Source organism: Microcebus murinus, chromosome 8 (assembly GCF_040939455.1).
Source record: "Microcebus murinus isolate Inina chromosome 8, M.murinus_Inina_mat1.0, whole genome shotgun sequence".
Taxonomy (NCBI): domain Eukaryota; kingdom Metazoa; phylum Chordata; class Mammalia; order Primates; family Cheirogaleidae; genus Microcebus; species Microcebus murinus.
This window is the reverse complement of record NC_134111.1, coordinates 40,037,516-40,052,670: the sequence shown is the minus strand read 5'-3', so window position 1 is coordinate 40,052,670 and position 15,155 is coordinate 40,037,516. Positions and strand designations below refer to the sequence as shown.

The following is a 15,155-nucleotide window of genomic DNA, read 5'->3' as shown; positions in this document are numbered from 1 at the left end:
ATGTACTGCTTAGCATAGTTCCAGCATATGTTTAACAAATGATAGTTTTTTATTATCATTATTTCTAAAAAGTATTATTCAACTACACAAATTGTATAGCCTACAATAAATACCCAAGTTCTACTTCTCTTTTTTATTCACCAGATATAATAAATATGTTCCTACATTGGACTTGAGCCTAAGTCTCTTATCTGTCTGAAAAAATTAAGAAATCTGAATAAAAAGAAACAACAGCAAAGTCAAGACTCCTAGTTTGGAACTTACTTTCTAATAGATCTTTCTTTTTCAGGGAATGGGTGACAAAATCACGTTGCCCCAAATCATTCATGTTTTGAAACTCAATGGAATCAATTACACATACAGAAATTCATGTATGTAAAAATACGGATGTATAACTCAGTAGGAAAGAAACAGTCAAATTGGTATTTGGGTCACATATACAAAGAATTTCAGTTACTTTAATTTTGATAATTGTCATTATTTTTAAATAGCTACTTTGGCATTATTTTGACGTTGTATAAATAACCATATACTGTATACATAGGCTAGCAAACAGACTCCAGCAAAGAATAAACAGATGGCAAAAGTGCAAACTATCTTTCTACCCACACCCCTCTAAGAGAGACCTGCAGAATCTCTTACAGACCACACATTTGATGTGTAGAGAGATTATTTGCCCAAGGTCTCGTAGCCAGGTCAGGAAAGGGATTAAGTCCCAGGTTTTCTGACCTCTCCATACCTCACCATCCAACCCCAAATGTCATAGAAACCAGCACACAGAGATGAATTCAAGTCATTTTGGATCAGATCATGGAGAAACTCTTTGTTTTTGTGTTTTAAGTTTTCTAAACTTTGCCTATCCTGGTACATAACATAACATAAGACCAGAAAGGCAAATGTGTGCATATTAAAGAGGAAATATCTATATGTAAAATATGAGTTTGGTTTTCCCATGATCACAGCTGCTCATGAACACATAAGCATCAATGATCCCGTGTGACAAAATCTTGCTTTTTAATTTATAAGTCTTGACCCTGACAGGTGACATATTAATAGTAATTGTTTATAATAAATATGTGTATTCTAAGCATTTATTAACTTATTTTTTAAAAAATTCTTTTTAGAATTTATACATGTAAACATGATAGTGACTATCAAACAGTCTCAAAAGTGTAGCCAAGTGTTTTATCTGAGAATATGCTAGTGTAAAATTAGGTTTGCATTGCAGCATATGGCTACGTAACATGTATTGACATTTCATCAATAAGTGTTTAGTTCTGCAAGAGCAGTGTGCGTTAGGCTGAGTGTCACTAATAGAGTGAAACCTGCCTAAGGAGATCACCATCAGTGCCACCAAAAAGTAGTGAGTTTAACAAGGGCTGATCAAAAATGGAAAATCTTCTAGAACTGGTTCAATCTATGTCTATATTTTTTTTAAAAAAATGCATTCATTAAATTTCCTAAATGTTCTAATTCTTTAGCATCATCTATGTTTTCAGGTAGTATCTTCTTTTTTAAATAGTCGATTCTGGAAGAAAAACTCTCTGATCAACATGGATCATCAAAGGATCCCTGCTAAGCTTTGCTTCTTCCTTTTTCATCCAGATGCTACAAATGATTTTTGTTGTTGTTCTTGTTCTAGATACTTCTGGACATGGTGTAAATACATCTGATATGTACCCAATTCCCAATACCTTAGAATTTGGAAACAGAACTTACAAAATAATTAATGCAAATATGACTTGGTATGCAGCAATAAAAACGTGCCTGATGCATGGAGCAGAGCTGGTCAGCATTGCAGATCAGTATCACCAGTCCTTCCTCACTGTTGTCCTCCACCGGCTAGGACATGCCCACTGGATTGGACTGTCCACTGAAGATGTAGGTGTCCTAAATCCCTTGGAACACCCTTGCATAATTAAATTTCCCATCGACCGCCTTAGTGATATGGCCACAGAAATAACAGTAAAAGTAACATTTAAAGAATTAGTTTAGGCAGTAAATACCGACCCAACTTATAAGTAGCCTATCACTACAAAATAAGTGTGCACACTTCTTTAGGGTAAACATCCACTTGCCTAACTTCTAGAAATTAATCCCTTTCAAAGGTTCTCTGAAACTTTCCAAGTACCCTTGTATCCTGCCTCCTGTGTGCACCGGAACATATCTTATACTCAGTCACTGCCTTTGGGCAATTTGTTGCATGTAAGGAATTCCTAAGAAAAATGGGTCATGCTTCCTGCCTAGAAATTTGACTATTAATTAATCCAGTACCCCTTGAAATTTAACACATGGGGTTTTTTTTCCCCTCTAGGGATATTGTTTAGAAAATAAATTTATTTTCAGTTTTTTCTTAAATAAAAGTATTAATCAAAGCAGTGAATAGTAAACTCTATCCTACCCTGAACCCTAGTTCTGCTCTGCAATGTTAATCAATGTAAGCACTTTCTCCTATGTCATCTAGAAATTTTCTATGTATATACATGTATATACACATGTTACTGGTGAATACATAATAATGTATTGTTTTTTAAACACAAATGAGATCATATTATACATGCTGTCCTTAGACTTGCTTTTTAATTTAATATATTTTTTTACAACTTGGCATGTCAGCACATAAAAATCTCATGCATCCCTTGGAACAGCAGCATATAAGGACATATGACAATGTATTAAATCATTCTCCTGTAAATGAACATTTGGTTTCTTCTCAGTTTTTCACGATTCTAAACAATGCACAGAAAATATCTTTGTGCAAGTATGATAAATTCCCAGAAGGAAAATTGCTAAGTACACTTTAAATTTTGACAAGTACTGCCAAATTGCCCTTCAAAAGTTTGTGCCAACATGCCAACAACAGTATACATTAACATCTAGTTTTTCACATCCTTGCCAGCACTTGATATATCAAAATTTTAATCCTTGCCAGTGAGATAGGTGAAAAAATGGTATTTCATGATTGTTTATTGTATTTTTGTATCACAGATGTGTGGACTTTATGGAGTCCATTTTGCTTCATGGTCTCTGGATTTTGTATAACTTAAAAAGATTTTCCCCATACCAAGAGTAAAAAAAATTTAGCCAAATTTTCTTCAACACTTTTATATTTTCAATTTTATGTTTGAATTTTTGATTAATTTGAAAGTTACTTTGGTATAAAGAACCAGGCATTGGTCTGACTTCACTCTGATTGTTAACTAGGATATTGTTGTGGCAGAGAGCCAAGGATTCCAGAAAAAAAAAAAAAAAGATATCATTTGTGGCAGATATTCCTTTTCGTCAGGCTGTATTCACAAGCTGTCCTAGACCCTCTGAAAAAAGGTGTGGAAATACAAATCTACGTGGGAATTGTGATGTGCGCAGGTAGCACTGTGTGACGCCACTAGCAGTCTTGGCAACGAAATGATGGCTCAATTTTCCTCCACAGAATGGTCTTAATTTTGACTGGTCAGATGGCACCAAATCCTCTTTCACTTTTTGGAAAGACGAGGAGGCGTCCTTCCTCGGTGACTGTGTTTTTGCCGACACCAGTGGACGCTGGCATAGCACAGCCTGTGAGTCATTCCTGCAAGGTGCTGTTTGTCATGTGCCCACTGGTAGGTTCAGTTCCATTCAACTCAAGAAATACACCCTGGACACCTACTGTACACAAGGCCCTGTGCTTGGCAGGGGATATAAGGACAAATAGTGAGAAGTCTCTGCCCTCAAGAAGCTTCTCATCTGGTCAGTGATGTAAAGACAAACAGCCATTACACCAGTCAGGCCACCAGATGACACAAGAGAGGTAGTGAGTGCTGCGGGGGTCATAGAGAAAAGAATGCATCGTGTCCATCTGGGGAAAAGTAGAAAGGCTTCTTGAAGGACACAACAGGTCAGGGGTAAGGGTGGGGTGGGAAATCAGACTAGAAACGTGGGTGAGGAGCATGTGTGGATGGCCTAGACTGACATTTATGTTTAATTCCATGACTAATAGGGTTCCAGAGCCGTCTTGATGGTGGTAATGATGATGATGACGATGATAAGGACGGTGACAGCTGATACTGTTTGGACATTTACTATATGTCTGGCCCTGTGCTTTACATGATATCTCATTTACACTGAAAGTTCACCTGACCCAACCCCTTTATTAAAGATGAAACTTAAACTCTGAGCATTAAATAGCTTCCTGAGGATCTCACAGCTGCCCATCAATAGCACCAGGGGTAGAAGCCAAGTCTGCTCACTCTGTGATGGGCTGTGTACCCCACATCACCAGGCCCCGCCCCCTTGATCGCTATGAAGAGCATTCCCTAACACTAGCTAGTCTCCTTGTTAAATCTCTCATTTAGTAAAATCACGCGTTTACTTACATGCTGGGTACTATATCAAATAACATGCACGCCATGTAACTTTAGATCAGAACGATTCGGGATTAAATGTAAATGATAGCCATATTGTAAAAGCCGATTCTGCTTCCAAAACACCACAAAAACTGTCCTTCCCTTTTCAATAACAATGCATTTGCTGGGTGTTTAAGAAGTGTCAGGCACTAACTCACCCAAACTTCTCGACTTGTAGGAAAGGCATTGTTGTTAACTCCCTTATGTAGATACAGAAACCAAATGCAATGTGACAGTCCCACGGCCACACAGCTAGAAAGTGGTGAAGCCAGGACCTCAGCATGAATGTGCCCGACTCTCATGCTTGCTCTCTGAAATTAACGTCCCCCCTAAATTTCCCTTATTTATTTTATGTTATGTTACGTTATGATGCTTTATTGGATGCATTATTTTCTCTCTGCTAATAGGTTTATTAGCAGGAAGGATTTTTCAAATGTGATACTCAGCACTGCGTAGAACACATTTTGTACTTTTGGAAATGCCTTTTGCCAGTGTCATTCAGCTGCCACTATTTCTATGAATCATGTCCCCCAGCTGTTGCCACTGTTAGGGTACTAATGGTAAACATGAAAGACAGCCACCCTCACCCAGGCAATACCCAAACTAAGCCTACAAAGCTATGCATTAATATGCCTTGCTATGTTTAGGTAAAGATTATTTCTGCCAGAAATGCTATCAACTGGTCCTAGTTTTGTGATCATTTACATTAAACCCAGTCTTTCAGAGTATTACCATGAAAATCTTGCTACATATATTTACCTTGGTCTTTCACAGAATGTAATGTAATGTGTATCACAATAAATAAACCCAGTCACCACACCCTGAAATCATAACTGGTTTTTCTTCATAGAAACGAAACCACTTGAACACCCAGGATTGTGCTCAGAAACATCTATTCCCTGGATAAAATTTAAAAGTAATTGCTACAGTTTTTCTACAGTCCTAAACAGTACGAGTTTTGAGGCTGCTCATGAATTTTGCAAAAAGGAAGGTAATTCTTTTGTGATGGTAAACTGCTTTCATGTGCTTCTTCTTGATATTTCAGTAAACAGTGTGGTTTTCTTCGTTTGTTCGATTATTTAGTGAATTTAGGAGCAACGAAAACTATTGAAAAAATGAATACTATTAAAGTTGCTTGTTTGGAAGACAGCTAATATCTGAAACTTAATGCCCAGTATAAAATCTGAAAACCTTAGATGATGTCTCATCGTATGCACTTCCCTAAGAAAATGTTCCTTTTGAATGCATTTGCATTATGAATTTTGAATGTTTCCTGAAATTAATATTCCATGCTTTAACTTCTTAAGTGAAAGCTTGAATCTTTTAACAAATGTGGTTTTACTTTAAGTCTTTTAATCAAAAATCTCTTATGAACAATGGAAATTTTCACTTTTCAAAACCTGAGCTTTACCAATATTGTATAGGAGACATTTTAAAAATTGTATTTATGTGTAAACACAAATACTTGTTCATTTGCTACTTGTGTCTTTTTTTATAGGATCTAATCTTCTAACAATCAAAGACGAGGATGAAAATGCATTTCTCCTAGAAGAGCTTTTTGCTTTTGGTTCTTCTGTCCAGATGGTTTGGTTGAATGCTCAATTTGATAGTAACAGTAAGTGATTTGGGTAGGGAAGAGAAGAGGACATAAATAAATACATGGTTGTTAAGGCTGATGATAATGGCATCTGTGAGCCAGAAAACTCCCCTTGGATACATTTGCTGTGAAAAATAGCATGAATCCTAAAGCCATTTCTTCCCAAAAACAACATTGCTAGCCTTTTCTATACCCTCTTATCCTTTGGAATAGTCCCAGAATTCCCAAAATAAAAACAAAGAAACAGTAACAAGTTTACCTTTATACTTAGCATGAAGACGCTTAGCTAGAACTTCGTGTTCATGGACTTAGCCATAGCATACCAAAACCATGTTTACTTGAAAATACCCCCAGGTTTCTAAATGTTATAAAAGCACAACAGAGTTATGGAAATGTTTCAGTGACAAATTGTGCTATTAGAATTCTTAGTTGCTGCTCATAAAAAACAGAGTTTGTAATAAAATGAAAGCATGGCATTCTTTTCTTTATGTAATTGATGGTTATTGAAAGGTACTTGTAAAGAAAATTATTTTAATTGGTATGGAGAGCTCGTTACAGTGGTGCACCAAGGTGGGGGGTGAGCCTACCCTTGCGCTAAGGGGTATTTTAATCACCGACGTTGTTTAGAATTTCTGGCAGATGGTGATAATAAAAAGCAGACCGACTTTTAGTCAGTTTTATTGTGAGTTTTAAATTCTTTTCAGACAATGGCTCTCTCCCCCCCACTTATTGCCCACACACGGATGGACTCTCCCAACGTCTCTACCAACCCCCCCCCAACCCTACCACCCCGTACATGACTGGCTTGCTCTTGAAAGAAACTCCCTGTAAAATTCTTTTAGAAAGTGAACCGTTTTGTAATGATAATAGACATTAGGACTTCAAAGGATTTTTCTCTATGTTGATTAGTTTCATTTATTAAATTATTTCTTTAAATTGTTTATAAATGATATGGAATATTTCGGAATTCAAACTGTTACGTTAAGAAACATGATATCCCGAATGAACCAAATTAGAATACTATGTTTAAAAGAAACAGAGAGTTTTCCACAAGGCACCTTTATTAATACTCACCTTTTGATGTTGAGTTCATGACTGTACTTACTGAGTTGAATGTATCAGTTAAGGAGAGAGTCTCATTAAATTGAGGGGCTGCTTTTTATGGCTCATTCCAGTCTCAGTATGTCTGATAACTGTGCACATAATTTGTAATAAGTCAGCAATTTTTCCACAGATGAAACCGTAAAGTGGTTTGATGGAACTCCCATAGACCAGTCAAACTGGGGCATCCGGGAGCCAGCCATGGACCACTTCAAGCCCCCTCAGTGTGTTGCCCTAAGGATCCCCGAAGGAGTGTGGCAGTTATCCCCCTGTCAAGAAAAGAAGGGCTTTATATGTAAAATGGAGGCAGGTAAGTAAGACCAGAGAGGAAGTCTTCATTTTGATTCTACCTTGACACATGCTGTCCTACCTCTTTAGCATTTACAGGCTTTAAAATCCAAGTATTTCAGAGGGTAGTCAGATAGATTCTGGCATTTTCGTCTTTTTCTGCACCGAACAAATCAGAAGATATAATATTTCAGCTCCTTCTTTCCCTGATATGAAGAAAAAAAAATCATTATAAATCAACTCAAAGACTCTATGACTTTCTCATGTCACCCTGGCTGTTAACCTAATGGGGGAAAAAAGCAGTTTACCTCAAGCAAATAGAACCAGAAACGTAAACCGGTAATCTTCACTCTGGTGACTGCTACTCAGAAATTTTAAGGTCTCAGGAAGTATAATCTAAGCATAGGTATATTGGTTGTGGACAAGTAGATGTAATTCCCTGTTGCAGTTCTATGACACAGTACGTCATAGAAGTCATGTTTTTAAATTCATTATGAGCGGCATACTTAAAGTGATTAAAAAACAATTTTAGAATTCTAAGCCAGAAAATTCTAATTATTTGTGAACAACAGAAGAGATTTTTAAGATAAGATGTTAAAGAGGATCATTGACGGTGGGACGGTGTTTATAATCATCACACTAGTTTCTAGACGCTAGCGTTACAAAGTAGGAGGGATTGGTGTGCCTGGCCTGCCGGGGAAGGCCTCAGAGAGATGAGGCTGTGGGATCACAAGGGATGAAGAGAATTTTAGGAGCTGGACAGAGGAGGTAAGATATTTTGGACAAAAGACCCAGCATAGATTAAAGGCAGCAATTGAGAATGTGCTTAGATGAGAGTTAAGGGCTTATGTTAGGGAGTGACGGGAATTAAAATTGGACCGTAAGTAGGATCGGTTCACAGAGTGCCAGGCTACGGAGCCAAACTTCATGGTGGAGGAGACGGGGACCCCCCTGTGTGCTCTGCAGACACTTGTGGTGGAGCTGGGCTCATCTGGATGTAAAGAGAAGCGTTTGTCTTTGCAATGATAGAACTACCGTATTTCCCCGAAAAGAAGACAGGGTCTTACATTTATTTTTCCTCAAGAAGACACCCTAGGGCTTATTTTCAGGGGATGTGTTATTTTTTTTAAGTACAGTTCAATAACCTACATTTATTCAAATATAGTTAAGTCGTCTTCTTCTGGAATATCATCGTAAGTCTCCAAACCCCGAATTCCATCTTGTATTTCTTGCGACTCTATTTCCTTTGGAACCATTGGCCCCAATCTCTCATGTCGAGCAATAGAGCTCTCATGGGGCAGATGAGAAGGGCTGCTCATCTTCTTTACCGCTCTGCAATGAAACACATGGGTTGTGCAGATCCGCTGCGTAGCCACGCCCATCATTAGATCTTATTTTCGGGGTAGGGTTTATATTGTGCAAATGCTTAGAAATCCTGCTAGGGCTTATTTTATGGGTAGGTCTTATTTTTGGGGAAACACAGTAGGAACCAAAAAAAGAGGGGAAAAGTGGGAAAAGAGCATTATCAGGCCATGGTGACTGATTACATAATGGGAATGGAGGAGAGAAAACTGCAGGCATAGACACCCATGTTTGAAACCCCCATAGAGTGAGTATCCGCTCTGTGTGGAAGACATGACTAAGCCTAATAAATAGCGTGACCAAGTATCACTAGCATTTAAGTATCAAGAACAAATCAGAAGCACCTCGTGTATGTGCAGGACTTTAAAGCTTCTTATAATGCATATGACACCTCTTTCATCCTTCGTAGCTACTTTCCAAGGCAGCGGAGCAATCAGAATATCCCCATTTTACAGATGAGAAAAGTGCTTGTCCCAACTGAGGCTACATCAAGGACTTCATTCCACATCCTCCACGTGCTCCTTCTGTACCTCCCGCTACCTCTGTCCTGAGACCAAATACTCTTTTTAAAGTCTTTCTTAAAGAAGTGTCTTCACACACACATAATAATATGTGTTTTCAATAATGCAAAATTATTTTTTGCATTATTGCAAAATAATTGCATTATTTTTAATGCAAAATTATGTGACATTATTTTTAAATCACAAAAACAAATTAGGTTTTTTTTAAATGTGGTTTTGCTATTGGTGACAATGCTGATATTTTTTTTTAAGCCGATCAGACTAAAAGTGCCTTGAGCACCAAGGCACTTCCTCCATTCACAATCCATTTGCTCATCTTCCTCTGGATCATTCTCTCCCTCTTTCTCTGAATGTTTACGTAGATTAAAAACAGAATTGTCCAAATTTTGAAATAGAGTCTCCTTGAAAGAGATATACTTTTACAGTAGGAAGTCCTGAAACAGGAAGCTTCCAACTTTTTGAATAGAGGAGCTATTATTGTTCATTTCCCAAGACTCTTCAGGTCACAAAGGGGAGAAGATGCTGATCTTGAAATCCGCGCACAGAGGCCGGCAGATTATCATTGCTGGGCAAACTCTGTATCAGATCCCAACGGAACTGTGAGCTTCTGGCTTGCAGGCTCTATATTTTACTCTTCTTTTTATTGCAGCACAGTGCTGAGACGTGAGGAGGATTCTTTTACTTAAAAAAAAAACATGTGAGAGAGAGAGAGAGAGAGAGAAGGACTCTTTCACTTAAAAAAAGGTGTGTGTGTGTGAGAGAGAGAGCGCACTAATAATGGTTACTATAAATCAAGGGTCAGCAAACTTTTCTTGTAAAGGGCCAGATAGTAAATATTTTCGGCTTTCGGGGCCATATGGTCTCTGTCTGTCACGCTGCCATTGTAGCATGAAAGCAGCCATAACAACACATAAACAAATGAGTGTGGCTGAGTTCCAGTAACACATTACTCACAAAAACAAGTGACCAGATTTTATCCATGGGCCACAGTTTGCTGATCCCTACTATAAGTAATGACATAATTTTGCTGAATGAAAAGAAAAAAACTAATTTCATTTTTTTTTATTTGATTTTAGATATTCACACTGTAAAGGAGCAACCAGGAAAAGGTAGGTTTGGAACAGGAGAGAATATTTTGATTTTTCTTAGAAATAATAAGATAGAAAACAATTATGTGACAGTGTCTAAGTGATGCCATCGCCATTGAAGCTCTTCTTTCTTTTTCTTTTTTCTTCTTTCAGGACCAACTCACAGCGTCATTCCTCTTGCAGTGGCACTGATCCTAATAATAATACTGGCCGTTTGCACACTTTCCTTCTGCATATACAAACAGAATAGTGGCTTCTTCAGGAGACTCGCAGGGTTTGGGAGTCCCTACTATCCTACAACCAACTTAAGTACAGAACATTTGGAAGAAAATATTCTCATTTCTGATCTTGAGAAGAATGACCAATAATCACGGAGTCAGAGAATGTCACAGCTGTGAGGATGAGTAAAGAAGACAAAATGGGGCTTCTCTTCTATATTTCCCTTCATAGACCAGATGCCATTAGAATGTCAATTGGGTCCCTATTTTAATTATTCTTGAAGTGATTACGAGTTTTGCATTGTAACCAAATTAGATGGGCTTTGATTTATTCATTTCCCTAAACCGTGATCCATTCTTAAAAAGAGGAACTTATGCAGTGGTCATTATTCAGAAAGACAAGAACTATTAAAAGAAACTCCCTATTGAAAACTCTCAAACCAATGTGAATAATAGTTTTAGCATTAATATGTTTCTGCTAAAATTTTAAATTTAAAACTAATCTGGTAGCTATTTGGACATTTACCCACACTGATTCCATTGAAAGAGAGAGAAGAAAAGCCAAAAAATATTTGTACGTAAGAGGAAAAAGAAAGGCTTCCGAGAGGTCTCCTGTTTGTTTAATTCAATTTTTAATAGCAGGATTTGGAAAATACTAATTTCTAAGCTTAAGGGTTACAGATTCTGGGCTCTAAACTAAAGCTAAAGGAAAGGAAAAGACGCCTTTCTTTAAACAGTAAAGATCTCGGTTAGCAGCACACTTTCCTAAGCAACCACACAGTTAAAATGTGGCCTTAAACCTACTAAATGATGACAAAGTTTGATATTTAAAAATGTTTTACAGAGAAGCTTAAAGGAATATATTGGGATTTTAATCCTGCTAAAACTCATGGACTTCATTAAAAACTAAAGATGTAAGAATATATAATACTCAACCAGAAGTTATAAAATATAACTTGAATTTAAAAGGGAAAAATTGAAGATCTGAATGATAATTAGAGGATATGGTGAGAAGTACTAAGTAAATTACTCTGCAATAGTAATCTAGATACTTTTATTATATAAATGAGTTTATTTTAGATGTTCTATTTTAATAAACCATGATTTCTGGGAACCATCTCCTTTTATATTAGACTAGTTTGTGCAGTTGGTAAACAACAATTTAAAGTATAACACTGTAAATTTCTAAAAATCACAGATTTGATCTTCCTTCATTAATTTCTTATAAAGAAAAATGGCTCCATAATCAATATTCAAAAGTTTACTCATTACATAAATGTTTATTGAGTTCTGATTAAGATCCAAGTGCTATTCTAGAAACAGGGGTACTCGAATGAGCAGTTCAGTGAGGTCTCTGTTTTCATGGCACTTGTTTTCCAACAAGGAAGAGCTGATAGTAACAACCAGTAGGCTGGGCATGGTGGCTCACGCCTGTAATCCTAGCACTCTGGGAGGCCAAGGCGGGAGGATAGCTCAAGGTCAGGAGTTCGAAACCAGCTCTGAGCAAGAGCAAGACCCTGTCTCTACTAAAAATAGAAAGAAATTAATTGGACAACTAAAAACATATAGAAAAAATTAGCCGGGCATGGTGGCACGTGCCTGCAGTCCCAGCTACTGGGGAGGCTGAGGCAGAAGAATCGCTTAAGCACAGGAGCTTGAGGTTGCTGAGAGCTAGGCTGACACTATGGCACTCTAGCCTGGGCAACAGAGTGAGACTCTGTCTCAAAAAAAGTAAATATTAAAAAATTTTTTAAAATTAAAAAATAACAACCAGTAAATGCATAAGAAATACAAAGAAATGCATAAGTAGAAAATAGCAGATGGTTATTAAAAATTAAGTAAGGTTCTGTGATAGAGAGAAACTGAGGGAACCTGGAAGCCTTCCTGACAGTGTGCATTTTAATTATTGCAACCACTTGCCTCAAAACTGGTGGCCACTAGACATGAGGGGGAGCTCCGAGAGAAAGAGGAATGAATTTGTAAGTGGCAAACCATCGTCATTAGAAATACAGTTTGACGAGCATGTCCCGCCAATGGAGCCCTGGCGGCCTGAACAGTTAACACAGCTTCCAAATGCAGCATGTTGCTACTGCTATATTGTTTACACACTGGGACAATCTACCTTCACATTTTCTTTTAAGTCTTGGCACTTCATTTTTTTAAGATATTATATTATGTGACAGTTGTATATTTATGACTCAAAAGAATAATTGACTTGAACTAACCAGATGGTATAAAAGCCGAATTGAACAATCTGTTGAGTGAAATTAAAGTTCTGTTCTTTTCAGTGGACTTGATAAAAACTGCTGATGATTAGCCTTCCAGTCAAGGTATTCATATATAGTTGCACATAACAATTTGACAAATATGTCATTAGGAAAGTGGTTTTGCTCAGAGACATTGTATTGCTTGTCACTGTTCCACATTTTGATATTTAGTGTTGAACCACATCTCCAGAGAATCTGTCCCAGTGGACAGGTCATGTACTCCTTGCCATTACTGAAATTACAGAAATAGAAAGTATTTTTCAAACTTTTCCCCACCTTATCTATTTTTAATCTGAGCTAGATTTTATAGCTAGAACATGAAAAGAAAAAAAGTAGCAGGATCACAAACTCACACATAATTAATGTACCCCCAACCCCAATTAATTATTTTCTATGACTAACCTGAGCATCTTTATAGACTCCAGGTAATGGAACATCTTGGACTTTTCCAATTAACCGTGTCTTGGGCTTTTCCAATTACAACATTCTTTTTTCAAGTTAAATGTTTCTTCTTTTGAAAATTCCACTCCCTATCAAAAACAGGGATAAAACTGAATATTTAAATTAAAACTCAGTCTTTTGGAGTTTCTTTACCCTCCTCCAAATGGCAGGTGGATATATGAGAACTTGCTGTGTCCTTCTGGTACTGAGGGGAGAAGGTGAAACTGACTGTGGGTGTGTGTTATCTAATGTCCACTGAGAATGTGGTCTGGCCCCACTCCTGGGAGTCGTGCTGGCATCTGCTGCGAAGTCTGTAGTTGCCGTAACATGTAGTCTGTTCTCTTAGATCCTGGCTCTCCCTGGCACTGCCTTATCTCTGGAGAACTGGCTGTGACTCCTGTTCAATTCCCTACAGGACACTGCAGTTCCTGACTACTAGGCCACTTCACCCACGCTCTGGGGACAGCCCCTCCAGCACCATCAGCTGCTCTATTAGGTGAGGTTAACTGCGGTAGCAAATAATCTCAAAAATTTTAGTGGCTCAACACAGCAAAGGTTTATTTCTCACCCACACCTATATGGGCTGGCAGGAGGACTCTGCTTTATTCAGTCATTCATGAGACTGGTCCCTTGTATTCAGCCAGGCCTGCATGGTCCTCCAATGAGTCTCCTACCCATGGCTAACAGAGGAATTAACTCGAGATCTATCTTTGATTCATTATGTAGCTTCCATGGGCTGTTGAAATACATTCGCTAAGTAAACAGTTTCAAACTGACAACGCATATCCTGAGGGTGCATTAAGATTTCCAAGGGACTCAAGGACACGGATTTTTTTTTTAAGGAACTCAATTTTCAGAATTTTTAACCTTCATGTGTAATTTTTCTTAGAACTGACTTTCTTGAAAGCACCCCTGTAACCAAGGTATCACACTGGTTCTTCTTTCTCACCTCTCTTTGCACAAATGCCTTTAACTACCTTTTTTTTAAAAAAAAAAAAAAAAAAAAAAAAGAAGGATGGCTTTCATTCCAGATCTTTCTATAAGGCTTTACCTTGGAAAAATTCTTTATGGCACCAAACAAAGAAAAAAAAACTTAAAATATTGATGTCAGTGAAGATTCTTTTAATAAAGAAATCATAAACCCTCATGCACCTCCTGTCTTCTCTGTGTTCATACATTTTTCTGCTAAGGATGAAGTGATGAGTTAGAAATGAGTTATTTTGCCCTAGTTCAAATTCTGAATTAATATGTATTGTACAGTGAAACGGAAGGACTGCTAACTATCTTTGTTTGAAACCTTATCTCAACCATCCCTCGACTATTGTCAAAGAATGTGTTTCTACAGAGAAAAATCTAGTGAAAGCAAAGTGAAGAGAATATAGATGCTGCTAAGAACTTGAAGCCTTAGGTTATTCAGGTGAAAAGCTCATGACAAGGCTCTGTGCTTTATCTATCTTAGATTTCTAAGTGAGTTGTGAGGATAAGTATTAACAAGATTATCTGAATTGAAAAATGAAATCAGGCTTTTTCTGAACACTGTCTTATTTGGCTCATTGGTTTGACAAAGCGGATTGACTTTACCAATTAAGTTTTATGATGAACGTTTTTTACTAATTGGATAAGCTAAATCTGCAACTCTAGTGTTCTGATTAAAACATGTAATAAGGCATTTTAATACAAAAATAGTATTGACAGAAGTATAACGAAGTAATATTTTATTTTACTCAGCCCTACTTTGTTTATCAGGTAAAATGAGGTGCCTGTAAGTGAAAGACTAATAGGCAAAACAGATAGTCATGTGAAAAGTCTTAGTAAAGCCTTTGAATTTTAATTCTAGGAAAGTGACAATGTGAATCACTATAATGACTAGGTAACACATCCTTTTGCAAG

At 37.3% G+C, this 15,155-nt stretch overlaps 1 protein-coding gene across 1 annotated transcript in view; it reads left to right on the top strand.

Annotated features, from left to right (window-relative positions):
- The window catches only part of PLA2R1 (phospholipase A2 receptor 1), a 115,908-nt gene extending 101,498 nt beyond the window's left edge, over positions 1-14,410 (top strand). Inside the window, 8 exon segments of the mRNA XM_012745275.3 lie at positions 1,643-1,881; positions 3,431-3,599; positions 5,233-5,373; positions 5,881-5,997; positions 7,214-7,390; positions 10,328-10,360; positions 10,493-10,698; positions 10,700-14,410. Coding sequence (XP_012600729.2) covers positions 1,643-1,881; positions 3,431-3,599; positions 5,233-5,373; positions 5,881-5,997; positions 7,214-7,390; positions 10,328-10,360; positions 10,493-10,698; positions 10,700-10,747 — 1,130 coding nt within the window. The 3' untranslated portion in view covers positions 10,748-14,410.
- The last annotated feature ends 745 nt before the right edge of the window (positions 14,411-15,155 follow it).